The sequence below is a fragment of the Myotis nattereri genome (assembly GCF_964212035.1).
Source record: "Myotis nattereri genome assembly, chromosome: 2".
In the NCBI taxonomy this organism is placed as follows: Eukaryota; Metazoa; Chordata; class Mammalia; order Chiroptera; family Vespertilionidae; genus Myotis; species Myotis nattereri.
This window is the reverse complement of record NC_138076.1, coordinates 200,009,765-200,030,222: the sequence shown is the minus strand read 5'-3', so window position 1 is coordinate 200,030,222 and position 20,458 is coordinate 200,009,765. Positions and strand designations below refer to the sequence as shown.

The window sequence follows — 20,458 nt, the reverse complement described above, 5'->3', positions numbered from 1 at the left end:
CCTTTTTGACTCAGACCGGTTTCACTGAATTTCTATTCTTTTGTAACCAGCAAACCCTTACCAGGACACAAGGGCAACTTGCTCAAGGCCTCGGAGCTAATAAACAAGAGTCAAGTTTGAAACCTCGTCTGGCCAGTTCCAAAGTCCAGCCTCTAAACCAGCGGTTCTCAACCTGTGGGTCACGACCCCTTTGGCGGTCAAATGACCCTTTCACAGGGGTCGCCTAAGACCATCCTGCATATTAGATATTTACATTACAATTCATAACAGTAGCAACATTACAGTTATGAAGTAGCAACGAAAATAATTTTATGGTTGGGGTCACAACATGAGGAACTGTATTTAAAGGGCCAGAAGGTTGAGAACCATTGCTCTAAACCTTACAGAGCTCATGATTCATGGGAAGGCATCTAGACTTTTCCTGAGGCTAATGAGAAATAATCGTCATTTCTCAAGCTTCCGCCATTTATTGCCTACCATATACTAGATTCACACACTTTAAAACTCATAATTTTGGAACTGCGAATGATTATTCACACATCAGCTAAAATGACCTTTTATACCAGCAGTGGAATATATACCACGTATTTGCAAGACCTATCTGTTCATACTGCTTCAGTCTCTCACGCTTTTGAAAATGAGGATTTAAAGTGATCTCTGTGCAAAATATCTAGATTTCCCCCCCTAAAAAGAAAAATCAAACAAACAAAATTGCCAGCCATTCATGGCCTTTATTAATACAATTAGTGGAATAGCTTTGGCATCAGGTTGAACAATGAGCTGATATCTAAGCTCTGTTCTGTTTGGATAAGAGAGAAACGGCCTACTACAGATGAGGGTTGGTTAGAGCTTCGAAATGCCACTCAACTTCTACTTTCGCAGCCAGTGAAATGACGTCAAGTATATTTTAGATCTTAATCAGTTTCTCTAAGACTCTAGAGCAGTTGTTCTCAACTTTCCTAATGCCGCGACCCTTTAATACAGTTCCTCATGTTGTGGTGACCCCCAACCATAAAATTATTTTCGTTGCTACTTCATAACTGTAATTTTGCTACTGTTATGAATCGTAATGTAAATATCTGACATGCAGGATGCATTTTAATTGTTACAGATTGAACATAATCGCCCTAACCGGTTTGGCTCAGTGGATAGAGCCTCGGCCTGCGGACTGAAGGGTCCCAGGTTCGATTCCGGTCAGGGGCATGTACCTTGGTTGCAGGCACATCCCCAGTAGGGAGTGTGCAGGAGGCAGCTGATCGATGTTTCTCTCTCATCGACGTTTCTAACTCTCTATCCCTCTCCTTTCCTCTCTTGTAAAAAAATCAATAAAATATATTTTTTAAAAATTGAACATAAAGCATAGTGATTAATCACAAAAACAATATGTAATTATATGTGTTTTCCAATGGTCTTAGGCGACCCCTGTGAAAGGGTTGTTTGACCCCCAAAGGGGTCGCGACCCACAGGTTGAGCACCGCTGCTCTCGAGGGCAAAACCATAGAAACTACAGAGCACACACCAGCATTGGACACCAGCATTGGTCCTCGGGTTTATCAAAATGCCTTTCCCATGTGCCTCACGGCGGGCTCTGCTGACCTAGGCATATCGTCTCAGGCAGCAAACAAAGGGACACCAGCCTCGCACTGTGATCTGGGCCTCCGCACACAGGGTTTAATTAGCTGGCCTTGCTCACAAAAGGCTGGGAGAATGCATGCGATACACATCTGAAAGCTCACTAATGTTCATTACTCTTTATTTTAAAGATGTATGACATGCTCTCTACACCTCGACTGCCTGCCTCCCACCCCCCAGTGAAAATAAACAAGGATATCCTTTAGAACAGGCTTAGCTGTGACATCAAAGGGGCGAGTTAGAAGAATCTCCGTGGAGCTCTTTTCTTCTAGCAGAATAATCTCTTAGAAAAGGCCTTGCGACGGTTTGAATGGACCTGGAGAGCATTATGCTAAGTGGAATGAGCCAGTCAGAGAAAGACAAGTACCATATGATTTCTCTTATATGTGGACTCTAATGAACAAAATAAACAAACAAAATAGAAACAGACTCAGAGATACAGAGAACAGACAGCTGTCAGAGGGGAGTGGGGTTGGGGTGAAAAAGGTGAGACGATTAAACCAACAAACATGAAAACTCACAGACACAGACAGTACGATGATTACCAGAGGGAAAGGGGGTGGGGGAGCTATGAGAGGGTAAATGGGGGATAAATGGTGACAGAAGGACAATTCACATTGGGTGGTGAACACACAACATAATACATCAATGTCATCCCAATAAATTCAATTAAAATTCAAAAAAGAAGCCTGCAGACCAACTAAAGACTTCTTTTTAATGGATTGAAGTCAACTTTTCCCAAATCAGTGCTTGGCAGGAACTGGCCGGGTAATGCTAATAGATACTGTATGAAGGAGGGCGTTCTGCAATCGTGTCTGGGAAATACCGCATTCCACGGCCCCCTCGGGAGCTCCTCATAGAACACAGCACAGTGAAGGCTCTCGTGTCACACGGCAGCGCCTTCTTTGCAGCACAGCCTACAGAGCACTGACAGGCCAGGCACCAGTGTGGGAAACTCTGGTCTGAATGTGTTGCCAAATGTGGGCGAGGACCCGACCAGACAACTATTAGATGGCTCTCCACGAATGGACAGATTTCCACCAGTCATTCCAACACATGGGCTCAATACAAGGGAACGTGTATTTATTGGGTATCTGTTGGGCATACATTTTCATCTTTTTTCAATGATTCTTTAGGCCTCCCATTTAAGATATTAACCCATTTAAGATATTAATGATTCTTTAGGCCTCCCATTTAAGATATTAACCAATGAACTTATATGCATATATGCATAACCCATGGACATAGACAATACTGTGGTGAAGGCCTTGGGGGGTGGGCAGGTGGAGGGAGTCAATGGGGAAAAGGGGGAGACATCTGAAATACTTTCAGCAATGAAGATAAAATAAAATAAAAATAAACAAAGGAGATTTTTGACTTTCCGGTGATTCATAAAAACAATACAGTGGGGCCTTGACTTACGAGTTTAATTCGTTCCGTGATAGAACTCGTAACTCAAATTACTCGTATGTCAAATCTTAAAGTGAACAAGTGAGACACGTGATGCTGGGCTGATGTTGTGGCGTTCACTGTGACGTTCGCTGCGCCAACTAGCGGTGGGGTATCTGAAGCTGGCTCGTAACCTGAATTTTAGCTCACAACTCAAAGCAAAAAATCGGCTGAGAGACGGCTCGTAGCTCGAAAAACTCGTTAGTCGGGACACTCGTAAGTCAAGGCCCCACTGTACTATTTAAGTCACATCAGAGTATGCTCACTTGTGACTACAACAGCCTGGAACTGGGCCTCCTGCTTCCACTCACGTCAAATCCAACCCACCCTGGCCACTGGCTACACAGTGGTCGTTCTGGAGCACGGATCTGATAGTACTGCCTCTCCTTAAAGCCCATCTGTGACTTCCTACCCGGTTTACCAGGCTTGACATGGCCTGACCCTTTTCCCTTGCTGCCTCCATCTCCTGATGCTCACCCCCAATCTACTCTCCTATTCGGTTCTCACCCTGGAATCTGTGAATGGGGATCTGTGAACTGGGTGGGGAAGAAATCGGCATCTTTATTTCTACTAACTGCTAACTGAAATTTGGCATTTTCTGCAATTATGAATGTGGGCAACAAACCACAGCCGTAGTCTCAGTACCTATGACGCTATTACTAGTGGGAATTATCAATATGTTCACATCTGCATGGCAATTGTTGCCACTGTCTCAAACTACTGTTTATAGTTCAAATTCAAAAGTACACTGATTTTTAGACCCATTGCTAGGTTTTGTCATCTGATGTGTTCATAAAGAAGCTCATAGGTTTCTGTATTGCAAATTTTATTTTCAAAGATTTTGATATCTGTATTTTAACATTTGTTTCCTTTGTAATCTCATATATTTAGTTTTAAGAATTTAAAACATTATTTTTGACAAACGGTTCATAAGGCTCATAAGTCTTCACCATGCTGCCAAGCATGACACAGAAAAGATGAACTCCTGTCTCAGTTCTAAACTTGTCATTCTCTCTCTCTCTCTCTCTCTCTCTCTCTCTCTCTCTCTCTCTCTCTATCTCCCCCCCCCCCTTCCACCTACAGACTTGGACATATGATATTCCTTTTCTTCAAAGATTCTTCTTTCTCTCCCACCAAAACCCTCTGTCAAATTCTTCCTCATCCTTCAGCTCCAGCCATCACTTTCTCTGGGAATTCGTTCACAATATCAAAGTCTGTACTAGGTCCCTTCCCCTGTATGATCCCGACCCTTCTGAACACTCCAACATAGCACCTAGATCCCCAAATTATAATCGCTTGTTTGTCTGTCTCTGTAAGAACCAGGGCCCAGCCTGCGTTGTTCAGCATCTAATCACCTTGCATGGTACCCGGCACATGGTAGCCACTCTACACTTTTGTCACATCAATGAAAGAGATGCAGAGCTTCTTTCACGTAGCAAAATATTTGCACAGCTTTGGCCAAAAGAGCTCCCACCATAGACTGACCCTGACCTGAATTTCCGGTTTTCCATCAACGTAGATGGTGCTGTTGTTGACCATTTCCACGATGGCAACTCCGAGGTTGCACCGAATCCCGAAGGAAATGCAGAATCCCAGCCCGCTCATGATGGCAATGATGTACCGCTTGGGGACCCCACAGCACTGGCAGTCGCAGAGCGGGGGGCTCTGCCTGGACGTCTGCACTGGCCTGCCTTCCTCATCCAGCTCGATGTCATTTGCTTCCTCGTTGGTCCCATCGATTTTTCTACAGTGGAAACGGCATGGGCAGAGAAGAAAGGTCAGGAATAGAGAAAAACAAAATGTACTATTCACAAAGAAAAAAGTGTCCCAAAAAAGGAGAAGGGAAACACAAAGTAGGGTGCAGCCTGCATTTTTTAATGTTATTACTGTTACCATCATCATTATTCTTACTAAAATACATTGTAAAGGCTAAAATGACCGATATTCTGGATCCTGTGTTGCCCGTTGATAGGCATTCGGTCATTGCAATCTCATCACAACCCCATGAAGTAGGTAGTGTTATCTTGCCATTTTATAGATGAGGAAACTAGGTCATCTGAAATGGGATGCGGACCCAAGACCAGAGACTGTGTCTCCAACAATGTGCTTCACTGGATTTCCCAAACTGAAGGCCTGTCTACAAAATCCCCAGTCAGTGTTCCTCAAAACCGTCCAAGTCATGAAAAGCAGGAACTGGCTGAGACACAGACACAGATCAGAGGAGACCATGGGGACAGGACAATTAAGTGCAATGTGGTATCTGGATTGGATCCTGGAACAGGAAAAATGACATCAGTGGAAAGAGTAATGCAACTTTAATAAAGTGTGGAGTGTAATTAGTAATTCATCCATGTTGGTGCCTTAGTTTTGACAAATGTGCCATAGTAATGGAAGCTGTGAACATTATGGAAACCAAGTCAGGAGTATATAGAACATCTCTGTACTATCTCTACAAAGTTTCTGTGAGTCTACAATTATTCCAGAACAAAAGCTTCCTTTTTAAAAAACAAAACAGCAGAACTCCAGAGAAGGTGGAATTCTGAGCTTAGGTCGGTCTCTTACACCAAAGCTGAGATCCTGATAAGAAATGGTATCCTGAGAACCTGGATGAAAGGGTATCTGAGACTTGGGTTAGGGGATAGATGCACTTGAACATCCAATACCCTAAATTCCTCGGAACCCTCTGGACCTGCACAGGTGGCCACTTCTGCTCGGAAAGTATTGGTTCCACCTCTTTAAAGGGAAAGTATAAGTACTTACAAGGAGAGCAGAATCCCCCGCAGTCTCCCTTGGGGAAAGTCTTCAGTACTACAACAGATCAGGAGAAAAGCCCACACTTGCCTGAAGATCCAGAGGTTGCTGGCTACACTGTGGCCCAAATAACTCCCTAAACCTAAATGAGTGGTTAAATTTCAAGACAGCAAGTGGGAAGAGCAAAGATAGTTCGTTAGAGAGGTAGCATAGTGTCATGACTGACGATGGTGGGCAGAGAACGTCTGGTCTGAAAGCCGCCGCTGCCACTTATAAACTGTGTGACCTTGGGCAACTTACTTAACCTCTCTGTTCCTCAGCTTCCTCATCTGTAAAACTGTGATTGTAATCGGCCCTACCTCAAAGCACTGTTAAAACGAAATAAGTTCAGGCCCTGGCTGGTTTGGCTCAGTGGATAGAGCATCAGCCTGTGGACTGAAGGGTCCCAGGTTCGATTCTGGTCAAGGCCATGGACCTTGGTTGCGGGCACATCCCCAGTAGGGAGTGTACAGGAGGCAGCTGATTGATGATTCTCTCTCATTGATGTTTCTAACTCTCTATCCCTCTCCCTTCCTCTCTGTAAAAAAAAATCAATAAAATATTTTTTTTTAAAAAACTAAATAAGTTCATAGTAGTTGGGCCATCGTGTTTGCTATTATCATTTATTACACATAAATAGAGGACACCCATGTTGTCATATAAGTTGGACAAATCTGTCTATCAATTTCTAGACATTCATTTCCCAAGTTGATGCCTTCTATGCCATGTGTTCCAATACTGGACAATAAGTGAGTGCATCATCTTTCTTCCCACACTTCTAAAATATTATTGTCCCGTTAGCTGATGAAGTTGGTCAGCTGCTTCTCATCAATGACTGCTCTCAAGGAAGCCCACCAGTGCCTGACTGTAACAGCCTCACGTGGGAACTTCAAACACTTCCCTGTGCACCTGCCACGCCCTTGACCGTGAGCAACTCTCTGGGGTTCAAGAGGAACTCACAAATTCCAGATGATGTTCTCAGTCTCCAACATTAGCGGACATCTACGATGCACCTTGCATGCTAAGTTAGAAAGTCGGTATTTCTAACTTCGAAATGTTCTTATCCTTGTCCCTTACACAACAGGAAATCATGCTTTGTGATTTTTTTTTTTTACATTGGATTCTGTCCACTGGCTTAATGTGAAAAATCAACAAGGGCGGGAATGTCCACTATTAGATGCCAGGCTCTGGGCAAAACATTTTATATGTAATTACCTTGCAGACTTGAGGTTAACACCAAGTGCGTGGCAGAGCTGGTCTCACTGAGGAGCCCTAATTCTGGAGCCCAGCTCAAAGACCCCTAGAGCTGAGCATCAACTCAGATCCCTGGCCCATTAATGCCTTTGTTTCCTTCCCAGGCCAGTAATTCCCCTGTAGGGATCACTGAAAAAAGGGGTCCGAATTTGGCTCTATTTCGGCTAAAGTCGTCCTACAATTGTGAGGGCAATGCTAATGTCCAGCGTGCATTGAGAGCACTCTCTATCCCAAGCACAGGGACTGTGATTGTTCCGAGAAAACTGTTCAGAGTCCGAAACACAGAGCTCGGTTCTAGGCTGAGGTCGCACAACTTGGAAATGAGTAATTGTGTTATATGCCTAAGTAAACCAGCTGGTAAACAAAAGGATTTTTAAGCGGCTCATCTACTCAAACAGCAAAACCTGCTCCGAAGAGAAGTCTCTTACTGAAAAAAAAAGAAAACCAACAGAATTTCAAAATAACAATTAAAGTTGGAAAAGAAAATTCCTAAGAACTCTTTGCCGAGTATTTCATAAGCCAAGACAGAGAGTCTGGTGATTGTAAATGGTGACCATGGTCCAAAGTCATGGTTTTCCTTCCTGACTTTGTCAGATTCCTTTGTCATCAGGTGACTATGCCAGTGACGCCACCGTGCATCCTGTCTGCATTTTTCATCGAATGAACTCCACCACGACAAGGTGCCACTGCAGGGGGAGCTCAACAGGACGGACAAAACACTCTTAAAAGAATGGGTTATTTTGCCAAAACCGGTTTGGCTCAGTGGATAGAGCATCGGCCTGCGGACTGAAAGGTCCCAGGTTCGATTCCGGTCAAGGGCATGTACCTGGGTTGCGGGCATATCCCCAGTGGGAGATGTGCAGGAGGCAGCTGATCGATGTTTCTCTCTCATCGATGTTTCTAACTTTCTATCTCTCTCCCTTCCTCTCTGTGAAAAATCAATAAAATATATTTAAAAAAAAAAAAAAAGAATGGGTTATTTCAATCATGGCCTGTGTTTGGCAGGTTTCTCATGCTTTCACTAAACTAGGTTTTCATCTATACGTGATAATGGGGTCTGATTAGAAGCTTTTTGTTTTTAATCATTAAATTAATAAGGTGCCCAACCCAGTTCTCTGACTATGAAAGCTCATCAAGAGTGATACAATAGCCCAGCTGGTGTGGCTCAGTGGTTGAGCATCAACCTATGAACCAGGAGGTCACAATTTGATTCCTGGGCAGGGCACATGCCCAGGTTGCGGGTTCAATCCCCAGTGTGGGGCCTGGAGGAGGCAGCCAATCAATGATTCTCTCTCATCATTGGTGTTTTTCTCTCTCTCTCCCACTCCCTTCCTCTCTGAAATTAACATATGTGTGTGTGTATGTATGTGTATATATATATATATATATATATATATATATATATATGCTTTTTTTAAAAAGAGTGACACAATAAAAAATGTAACACTCACAGGAGCCCCTGTGTTATAAAACACAAGAAGTGACACATTTGTAATACCTTAACTAATAAAGAATTTTAAAAAAAGACACAAGAAGTGAAATGAACCTCAGTGTGCCTAGACAAGTTACATGCTAATGTTTTTAAATTTAAGAGATAACATAGAAAAGTTAAAAGAGATACCAGGTGACATTTTCACTTACCATGATTAGAAATAAGCATTCAAACACATAAAAATCTTAGCAAGGATATTTTTCACATTTATTTATATCAGAGAGATTAAGGGAGTCATTTTACCTTGTACATGAGGACTGCTTACTAATTAATGAATAAAAACCTAGGAAGGCACTTACTATGCCTATTTTAAAAAAACACAAATTAAAATGTCACATCAATTTATTCACTTATAGTAAACTCTCCTTTCAATAATAATATATTTTAATTTTTTAAAAATTTTTTTGTTTGTTTGTTTGGACCAAAACATTTAACTCAATGATAGTACTTAACATTTTCCACTGAAATCATGTGAGACTTTCTGCTTTAAAGAATACTAATTTCTTAAGTTACCTTCTTCAAATTATTGTATAACTACACTTCTCTTTCACACAACCAGGAACCACTTTATATAGTTTATATGACAAGCTAAACAATTTGCAAACATCTTATTTTCATTTACAGTGAAAAAAAATCTTAAAAATTATTTCAGCTCCAAACATAACCATATTTTTCATTCCTATAGAATTAATATGAAGTGTCATTTCCCTAAGTCTTTCCTAATTTCATGCCAAACACACGCTATATAAATCACCACGTCCGGAAAGTGCTAATCCTGCTGTATAAGCAGAAGCCTATACCTTGGATGCATCTTTCCCTCCCCAGGCACAGTCTGCTGGAGCTGGAAGGGATGCCAGAGCCATCGACTCTGACCCACCTTCTCCTAATTAAAAATATGGCTTTAAAAACATTAGGCAAAATCCCTTAAGCATTGGCAATGCTCAGAAATAAACCTGAAGTTTGCATTCCAACTTTACCTTTGCAACATCCCCAACGAATCTCCCACGGCATTCTTCACTCCTTCCTTTCCAGGCTTCAGAATTTTTTCTTTGAAGGTATCCAATGCTTTGAAAGGCATTTTGAACGGGGGACACCTCGGAGCCGTTTAACAGTCAGTCTCAGAAACTGTCATCCTCCCTCATTTCCAGCGTGGGGACCACTCTGCTTTCCTTGATGGACACTCTGAAGTCAGTTCTCATGGAGGTCGCTTCTTAAAATCAAGAAGGAGATGAAACTCAGCCCGGATCTTTCAAGTTGAGACAACACCCTCCACACCCACCCCGCAAAAGAAGAGGCCAGGCCGGGGGAGTCTGGTTGGGAGCCCAGCCCCTTGCCAAGCTCCCAGCTCCGCGGCAGCTGTGGGGCTGTCTCAGGCTGAGCGCAGCCTGGCTCCCTCCCTGGGGCCGCAGCTGGAGAGGCGGAGTGGGCTCCAGCCCGCAAGGTGTTCCCGGACCAGCGAGGCCAGCCACCGCCTCTGTGGAGTGTCTCCCGCCCCTCCTGCTGCTCCTGACCACATCCCCCTCCGCCTCCTCCTGCTTGGCTGTGATCACTGAGTGATCCTTTCCAAGGTGATGCTATAGTAACGAGCACAATACCTGCCCCCACAGCTGGGGCTTATGAATGGGCTCTCAGCCCAGCAGGCACCCGGGATGGAGTGGATGGAACATTGACAAGTCCTCTGCTTTTCCGAGATCTGGCCCTGCAGGCGGGCTCTCGGCCACCACATTATGCCTCTGAGGCCCCTCGTGGAGCCAGGAGACAGTGTTTCGGCCACTGTCCTCGCATGTGGTCCTTGCAGGAACAGTTGTTCTTGAGGAGGCTAAATGCAAAACACTTGCCACGGGCATCTAGGAGGGCGTTTGTGTGCTCCTCATCGAGGGAGCAGGTTCTCTCCAGGTGTGGCTCAACGGTGCCGCTGGGCACATCTGACTGAAGATACCAGAGCGGGTCTTGGACCTGCTTAGAACACTTCACTGGTCCTCACTGTCCCCGAGATAAACCCAAGCTCTTTATCACAGCACACAAGGCCCTCCATGCGGGACCCCAGCCTTGATTCCTGTCACTCCGTTCTTCATATCAGCACTTTCCTGAATTCAGCAAGCTCCCTGTCGACCCCGGGGTTCGCTCAAGCTGTCCTCTCTGCCTGGGAAGCTCTCCTCATCCCACATCTGGGTAACGTCAAGGGATTCTTAAGTCTCAGTGAAGCATCACCTCCTCTAGAAACCCTCATGGACAAGGTTCGCCCTCCTCTGCCCCATAGGATCTGGCATGTAGTGTGTGGCATAAATATCACATGTTGCTCACACATGTATGGGTGGCAGGGTGACGCCTCCATAAACAATGCTGCCATGAAGAAATGGGCTTGTCTCAAGGCCCCAGTGCTCCCATCCCCCGGCCTCCACGTGCCCGATGACCCCCAAGCTATGGGTCTCAGGTTCCCCAGGACCGGCTGCTCTCCTCTGCATGCCACGGTCAAATCCTTCTCCAAGATTTAATTAAATTGATCTAAACCAGAGCTGGATGCTTGGTAGATTAAATGCTACTACCAATAAAAACTATTATTATGATGGCCAATATTTATTGAGCTCTCTGGTCCAAACTCCATGTTAATAAGCACTCTTTATGTATTGTCATAATCCTCCTAACACTGCTTTGTGCTTAGTAATTTATTTTCCCCAACTTTACTGACAGGAAACTAGAGCTAAGAGAGGTTAGACTTGCCAGGTTTCAGATCCAAACAGCCTGACTCCAGCCAACTCTGCTATCTTTCTTATGCCCATATTCTCAGTTCTCCCCTCTCCTCTCTCTCTCCTCCCTCTTGATCCCTCCCCTCCCCAACTACCTCCTCTGAATTTAATGAGGTATATTTTACATATCATGTACTTCACCCTTTTCAAGTGAACAAGTGATTTTTAATAAATTGGCCAAGTTGTGCAAGCACAACCATAAAGCATAAAACAGATAGGACATTTCTATCACCCTAATGAAATCCTCATATTCATTGTTAATCCTGGCTCCCATCCCCCACACTGCCCCAGGCAACCATCCAGCTACTTTCTGTCTCTATAGAGGTACCTTTTTGAGAAATTTCATATAAATGAAATCAGACAAAATGTGGTCTCTTGTGTCTGGCTTCTTTCACTTAGTATAATGATTTTGAGGTCTGTCCATGTAGCAGCTTATATCAGTAGTTTCCTCCTTCTTTTTCTCTTCTCGGTGGAATATTTTATTGTATGGACATATGACATTGTGCTTATCCATTGACCTGCTGATGGACATTTAAATTGTTTCCAATTTCTGGCTATCGTATATAATAAAAGTGTAATATGCAAATTGACCAAACGGTGGAACGACCAGTTGGGGGGGGGGGGGTCAGGGCTGGCAAGCAGGCAGTGCCAGGCGAGTGCCAGTGGGCAGAGGGAGGGGATGGTGATGTAGGGGGTGGCAGCGACCAGCAGAGGCAGAGGGGCAATTGAGGGGGGGGGATCCCCTGATCAGCCACCTGGTCACCTCCCACAGAGGGAGGCCAGACTGCAGCTTAGGCCCACTCTCTAGGGAAAGCGGGCCTAAGCCATCAGTAGGACATCCCCTGAGGGCTCCCAGACTATGAGAGGGTGCAGGCAAGGCTAAGGGACCCCCTGAGTGCACAAATTTTCATGCACCAGGCCTCTAGTTATGAATAAACTGTTAAGAACATTCCTGTGCAAGCCTTTGTGTGAACATATCTTTTCGTTTTTCTTGGGTAAACACCTAGGAGTGTAATTGCTGAATCATATGGTAAGTCCATTAATTTTTTAAGAAACTGCCAAATTATTTTCCAAAGTGGCTGCACTGTTTTGCCTTCCCACCAACATGCCTGTGCTCCTATAACCCATATATGGCACTCATCACACTGATGGACTCATTCATTTCGTTCGTTTGTTTCTTCAGGGGATTATCACAGTCAACCATTATGACCAGCGCCTCAAGAAGGCCTGCCACACACCTGGCCCTCAAGAAAAGGCCCAAATGAGTACATGAATAACATGAGCTTCAGTTCTGAAAAGTCTGGCTTTATATTGTTTCAACTATCAACGATTCTAGTGTAGAGGTTAAGAGTACAACACTGTTATTGCTAGATTTCCTGGGTCCATATCCCATCTCTGCTTTGTTTCCCACCTGTGTGAACTTGAGTCAGAAGTCCCTATTTGTAATGGGGGAAATACTGGTTCATTTCATCTAATATTATTATGGCATGGAAACACTTTCTCATTTTCCTTTATCCACCATAAATGTTGTCTTGAAAAAAAAAGATTCAAGGCTTTTTTAGGTTGTGTCCAAGGCCAAAATATCCTTGAATTTCTGCTAATGTAGTCAATACAGTTGCATCACAATAATGCAACCTAAATGTGGGAGGAAGTCAAGATCAGAATATTTTTTGGAAGATTTCTCATCACCTTCACTTTTCTTGAAAGTGCAGATGGAACGCAGAGTATCCAGATAATTTCAATACATAAAGCAGTGAACAGGGCACACATTCAGGGCATCAAGAATTAAGATGAGCCCTAGCTGGTTTGGCTCAGTGGATGGAGCGTTAGCACACAGGCTGAAGGGTCCCGGGTTCAATTCCAGTCAAGGGCATGTACCTCGGTTGAAGGCTCGATCCCTGGCCTGGTTGGGCTCATGTGGGAGGCAACCAATTGATGTCTCTCTCTCACATCAATGCTTTTCTCTGTCTCTCCCCATCCCTTCCACTCTCTCTAAAAATCAATGTGAAAATATCCTCAGGTGAGGATTAATTTATAAAAAAATAATTAAGAAGAAACCAACCTACACACTTTTGACAAATATTTGTTATAAGGCCCTATCCTTCTCTTCATTTAAATTCTAGAAGCCAGATACTCTCATCAATCTGTCATAGCCTATCCGTGTTCAAAAAATGTACCTGAAAAGGGACCAATAGATGGACCATTACTTAGGAGACAGTGACATCTTCTGGTAGTTCACAGACTAAATACACTTAAGCCAGGCATCCCCCGCCCCCCACTGCGTACTGATTGTCCGTTCAGTGTACGTTTATGGAGCCCATAAGTGTGGATTCTTAAGTTTCTGAAATGTTCAACGAGGCATAAATTATTAGTTCTAAAATAATACTACACTTACTTATTTTGCTCCTTGCCTGGCTGTCATCCTGGCTTAATAGGAAATGTTTTAAGCAGCCAACATTAATTGCACTTTTCCTGGTAATCAAATCATCTGACCAAACTTGCCACCATAATTAAAGTACTTTTCATATAATCTCAGAATTTAAAAGGGCCTTGGGAGTTACCTGCCTAACACCCTCCCCAGTATGTCCAGTTTACTTTGGGAAAATGTGATTCCTAGGTAATCATTCGATCGCATCGAAAACAACTTTAAAAAGGCTCCACACAAGGCCGAGCTCAGGCCCCAACTCCTCTGAAGACGTCTTCCCAACGCCTAGTCTAGGTGGGGCGTCTCTGCTCTACGTAGTCACAGCACGTGTCACCCTGTCCTGTAACTGTCTGCCTACTCGGCCATCTTTATAACCACAGCGCAAATTCCTTGAGGGTAAGGCCTGTATCTCATTACTATTTGAGTCCCATGAATCTCATAGCGCCAAGCCTAAAACCTATCTTTTCACTTGTTTTTGAAAAGTAAATGTATTTAAGTAATGCTAGGCGAGGTACCCGTTTGACCACTGCATTTACAAAACTGGCAGCTTTAAGAACAGACTCAGAATAGACTGTATGAATGTTGATTCCTACGTTCAAATTCTAGACATTCAAGTCTCAATCTCATTTATTTTTGTTGTTGTTGCTGTTAAAGCGTGGAAGGGAGGGAAGGAGGAAGGAGGAGAGAAAGAGAAACATCAAATGTGAGAGAGGTACCTCGAGTGGTTGCCTCCCACACGTGCCACTACTGGGGCCAGGGATTGAGCCTGCAACCCAGGTACATGCCCTTGACCAGGAATCGAACCTACGACCCTTAGGTCTGTAGGCAGATGCTCTAACCACTGAGCACCCAGCCAGGGCTCTTTTTTTTTTTTTAATCTTTATTGTTGAAAGTATTACATAGGTCCTCCTTTTTCCCCCATTAACCTCTCCCAGCCCATTCCCACCTCCCTATGCCCCAGGCCCCCACTACCCCATTGTCTGTGTCCTTGGATTATGGATATACTAGAGGCCCAGTGCACGAAAATCATGCATGGGTAGGGTCCCTAGTGGCTGCCAGCTGCCAGCCGGGTACTCCCTCCCTTCCATTGGCTGCCTGCCCCCCTCCACCCCCACCCCACCGCTGCTGCTGGTCACCGCCTGCGGGGCCCTATCACCCCACCGAACGCGCCACCGCCTCCTGCCACCTCTACTTGTTGCCCTGCAATCAGATCAGCGGGGTGATGGGCCCCTGCCCAGCAACCAGTGGCTCGCACCCACCTTGGCCTGGCACCGCCCACTCACCTGCTCCACCATCCCACCCCAGTCCTGCTCTGGTCAGGGCCCATCTGGGCCTGCAGCACCTCCACTGGTGCCCACTGCCAGCACTGCATTGCCAACGCCCACCATATTCCGCACTGCCCCCTGGTGGTCAGTGCACATCATAGCAAGTAGTCGAACTCCTGGCATAACTCCTGGTTGAGGGGACAATTTGCATATTAGGCTTTTATTATATAGGATTCATACAAGTTCATTGGTTGCTCTCTTACCACCCACCCTCCCCTGCCTTCCTTCTAAATTTCAACAGTCTGCTCATGTCTCTGGGTCTATTTTTGATCATCAGTTTATTTGGTTCATTAGATTCCACATATGAGTGAGATCATGTGATACTTATCATTCTCTAACTGGTTTATTTCATTCAGCATACTACTCTCCAGGTCCATCCATGTTGTTGCAAATGGCAAGAGTTCTTTCTTTTTTATTGTCGGGTAGTATCCCATTGTGTAAATACACCACAGTTTTTTAATCCACTTATCTGTTGATGGGCACTTAGGCTGTTTCCAAATCTTAGCTATGGTAAATTGTGCTGCTATATTCTGATGAGTGTTTTGGGTTTCTTACACTATATTCCTAGAAGTGGGATCACTGGGTCAAATGGGAGTTCCATTTTTAATTTTTTAAAGAAACTCCATACTGTTTTCCACAGTGGCTGCACCAGTCTACATTCCCACATCATTTGCTTTTACATGAAAGTCAAACACTGGCTTTCCTAATAATCTAGGGCCCAGGGGTGGGCAAACTTTTTGACTCGAGGGCCACAATGGGTTCTTAAACTGGACCAGAGGGCCGGAACTAAAGCATGGATGGAGTGTTTGTGTGAACTAATATAAATTCAAAGTAAACATCATTACATAAAAGGGTACGGTCTTTTTTTTTTTTTTTTTAGTTTTATTCATTTCAAACGGGCCGGATCTGGACCGCGGGCCGTAGTTTGCCCACGGCTGATCTAGGCCATCTCACAAAGGAATATATCCAAAAAGTAGAAAAGAAAAAAATGTATATACATTGGAGCTGCATCAACTAGGTATAATTAAAGTAGCTAAACCTATTTCCACCTCAGGCACATTTTAAAAGAACTCTTTTAAGAAAGGAGTTTTTATTTTGAAGCCATTTAGCTATGTTATTATAAAGACTACATTGGAATTGCAAAAAAAGAAAAAAAAAGAAAGGAGTTTTTAATATAGGCTAGGCATATATAACTCACAAATGGCTTTTTCTAGCAGCATAAGTACATACCATGTAGCCCTACTTTAAAATGGCTTAGCAGCCAGTCTGGCATGGCTCAGTGGTTGAGCATCCAACTATGAACAAGAAGGTCACGGTTCAATTCTGTCAGAGCACATGCCCAGGTTTCAGGCTCCATCCCCAGCATGGGGTGTGCAGGAGGCAGCTGATTAATGATTCTCATCATTGATGTTTCCATCTCTCCCTCTCCCTTCCTCTCTGAATCAATAAAAATATATTTTAAAATAAAATAAAATAAAATGGCTTAGCAGATTCAGGAATATATCAGCGAGTGAAGTCAGAAGACAGAAATCACACAAGATACTTGAACAGGGCCATTTTAATAAAATAATTCTTAGGTGATTATTTAAAAGTGAAAAATTTTTAGGGGTAAAATAGGTTTAGGGAGTTTTAGCAATGAGGGGGTCCATGGAGGAGGGAGGCACAGTTGGCTGGGGACTTGGAGCTGGCAAAAGGCACACATTCACAAAGAACTAAAGGGGCCAGTCTAAGGGGAAAGGAAGACACCCATTCACAGGAGATAAGGGGAAAGCCACAGGGAGAAAGAGGAAAACAGATTTTCACATGGAATGGAGAATTCTACCAGAGGAGGAGGAGAAAAAGAAGGGGCCCCACGTGGGTGGTTGTTTTTAATATATGTTTTTATTGACTTCAGAGAGGAAGGGAGAGGGAGAGAGAGTTAGAAACATCAATGATGAGAATCATTGATCGGTTGCCTCCTGCATGTCCCCTACTAGGGATGGAGCTTGCAACCCAGCCATGTGCCCTTGACTGGAATCTAACCCAGGATCCTTCAGTCCACAGGCCCACGCTCTATCCACTAAGCCCAACCAGCAAGGGGCCCACATGGGGTTTGAGCTTTGAAGCTACTATAGTGACCAGAGGAGAATATCAGGACACAAAGAACTGCAGCCTTTGTAAACCTTAGGAAAAAGGGCCTTAGTGGGCTACCCCTTTGGAACCCCCTCCCCAACTGGGAATCTGTGCTAGTTTCCCAATAAATTTCCACCTTTTCCTATACCACCTTTTGTCCGTGGCTTCATTCTTCGAATCCATCTGGACAAGGACCCGGGAAAGAAACCACCTTTGCATCCTGCCCAGAGGAAACCAGGCGTTTCCGCTTGATTTCCACGTATAGAAGAGGACTCTAAGGAGTCCAGAACAGTTGCAAAAACAAACAAAAACCCTGGCTCTATCTCTAAGCCAAACGTGAAAAAAATGAAGGAACGGAAGACTAGGAGAGGCTCCTCACCAAGCCCCAGGCTGGGTGCTAGGGTTGGCCTCACAGGAACACAGCCTGCCAGTGCTGAAGGAACTTGTAGAGGGAATGGCCCACAGAGGACAGCTGCCTGAGGGATGGCCACGTTGCCATGGCAGTAGCCCATGGGGAGGAGCTGCACCCTGGCGGCAGGTGTGCCCTGAGATGCAATTAGCTGGAGCTCCTCTGCTGGGGCCACAGGGCTCCTATGAATGGGAATGGGGAGGGGCCTAGGGCGAAGTGTCTTCTGGCCGCTACTGCTTGGCAGCGCCACCTCAGGGCCCTCTACCTAGGAGGTAACACTCTGCCAGCTGGCAAAGCAGACGCCTCTCTAGGGTCCCGCTCCAGTATTACAAAGCAGGGCCAAGAGGGAGGGATTTGGAGCTGGGAGACAGTAAGTGGTAATGGCCATAGTTCACTCTTTTGGCTACTTAGCTTCCATATAACCTACACTAATGCAATAGCTACTCGTTGGCTACTGAATACTTAAACTGCAACTAGCCTGCACTGAGATGCGCTAAGTGGAAAACAAACTATATCTCAAAGACCAGGCATATGGTAAATGTCAAATATCTCATTAAATTTTATATCGATGCCATGTTAAAGTGCTATTTTGACTCTAGTCAAGTTAAATAAATTATTAAAATTAATTCTGCCTATTTTTTTTTAATGTGGTCACTAGGAAATTACATGTATGGCTTGTACCCCAAGTATTAAATGCTCCCCGAGTAGCTTTGGACAAAGTTTCTCGTATCCAACAAACCCCCGTTGGTGAAATGGCTGTTTGTACTGCACCCCTCCTCAGGGTTACATGCTTTAATTCCGATGCACACTGCAAGCACTGCTGACCCGGCTCCCCAGCCCTCCTCATCTACAATTCAGAGAAGCAGCCCACAGGCTAATTTTGACTAAACATTTGTTCTGTCATTTCCCTCTTCAATGCCAATTTTTCCAATATAAATATATCTATGGTACCCAATAAGCATTGAGCGCATACTTGCCACATAAACGTTTCAACAAAAGCAACTTCAGAAGAATTCATACAGTAAAGGACATAAAGGATGCAACATGGCAGAGTCGTGGGACTGCAGATTAGGAAACCATCTAGCTTCTCTTCCTGGCTCTGACCAACTTGGGAAACATGTAAGTCTCTGGCCCTGTTTCTACATCTGCTTAGAGAAAGATGGGGCTGAATTATTTCACTTTTATTCAAACTACAACATGAAATTCTTTGAGAGATTGTAACCAGCTTTCTTTCTTTTTAATAAATAGGACAGAATTAAAATGTCAAGACATTTTCTGAAACTTGTTTCAGATATATATCCTATATAATAGAGGTAATATGCAAATAAACCCTCACACCCCCACAAGATGGCTGCCTATGACCAGGCCGGCAGGGGGGTGAGGGACGACCAAACGACTGAACAAGTAGGCTGCTTGAACAAGTAGGCTGCGTGGGGCGACCAGGCCGGCAGGGGGGTTAGTGAGGGATGACCAAATGACTTAACAGCAGGCTGCATGGGGCGACCAGGCTGTTGGGGGAGACATGAGGGGTGACCAGGCCAGCAGGGGCAGTAGTTGGGGCAACCAGGCTGGCAGGGGGGCAGTTAGGGGCAACCAGGCCAGCAGAAGGGGGCAGTTGGGGATGACCAGGCCAGTGGGGGTTGCAGTTAGAGGTGACCAGGCTGGCAGAGGGGGGCAGTTGGGGGCGATCAGGCTGGCAGAGGGGGGCAGTTGTGGGCAACCAGGCCAGCAGTGGGGGCAGTGAGGGGTGACCAGGCCGGCGGGGGGGTAGGGGGGGAAGTTAGGAGCGACCAGGCTGGCAGGCAGGCAGTTAGGGGTGATCAGTCCAGCATGCAGAGGCAGTGAGGGGCAATCAGGCTGGCAGGAAGCAGGGGCAGATAGGGGTGACCAGGCAGGCAGGCAGGTGAGTGATTAGGAGCCAATGGTCCAGGATTATGAGGGATGTCCAACTGCTGGTTTAGGCCCAATCCCTGGGAATGGGCCTAAATCAGCAGTCGGACATCCCCCAAGGGGTCCCGGATTGGAGAGGGTCCAGGCTGGGCTGAAGGGACACACACACCCCTGCACAAATTTCATGCACTGGGCCTCTAGTATATATAGAGATATTCAGAGAGGAAAGGAGAAGAGCTAGAAACATCAATGATGAGAGAGAATCACTGATTGGCTGCCTCCTGCACACCCCCCACTGGGGATTGAGCCCACAACCCAGGCATGTGCCCTGACCAGGAATTGAACCGTGACCTCCTGGTTCATAGATTGATGCTCCATCACTGAGCAACACTGGCCAGTATATTTTATATACTGGTTTGCATTATAAGATATTTCTTAGTGAATGTCACAGTTAGTTTGAAAGCCACTGATATAATCTTTTAAATTTCTATGTTGTAGTTTGAATTCTTATTGACCTGTTTTGTTCTAAAATTATTTCAAGACCAGTAAATCACAAAGCATGAAATCACCACTTATATAGAAAGTTTTATCAAAGCTAACATTTATTTGGTGCATACTGTTTGCTCTCAGGTGCCTTCACATATATCTTTTCCTTTAATATGTAAAAGCAATCATGTGAGGTATTTTACAGGTTAAAAAGACAACATAACAAAAAACTACTTCCCCTTAACTTATTCAGGTGAAAAGAAGGGTTATAAACATTCCAAAATAAAAACAAAAACAAACAAATCAAGCCCAACCAAGTACATGGTCTATTTCCATTTCCTTTGTACATCATCTACAGATATCACACACTTCAGCATTGGAAGAGCCAATTCAAAGAAAAGGGACTCTTCCTTGCAATTTTTATCTACAGGTGTTTTTTAACTTACC

General features: G+C 44.6%; 1 protein-coding gene across 1 annotated transcript in view; it reads right to left on the bottom strand.

Annotated features, from left to right (window-relative positions):
* SLC17A8 (solute carrier family 17 member 8) overlaps positions 1–9,695 on the bottom strand; it is a gene marked incomplete at both ends in the record, with an annotated part of 31,679 nt that extends 21,984 nt beyond the window's left edge. Inside the window, 2 exons of the mRNA XM_081084035.1 lie at positions 4,573–4,825; positions 9,595–9,695. Of these exons, the coding sequence (XP_080940161.1) occupies positions 4,573–4,825; positions 9,595–9,695 (354 nt within the window). The remainder of the gene's footprint in view (positions 1–4,572; positions 4,826–9,594) is intronic.
* Between the last annotated feature and the right edge of the window lie 10,763 nt (positions 9,696–20,458).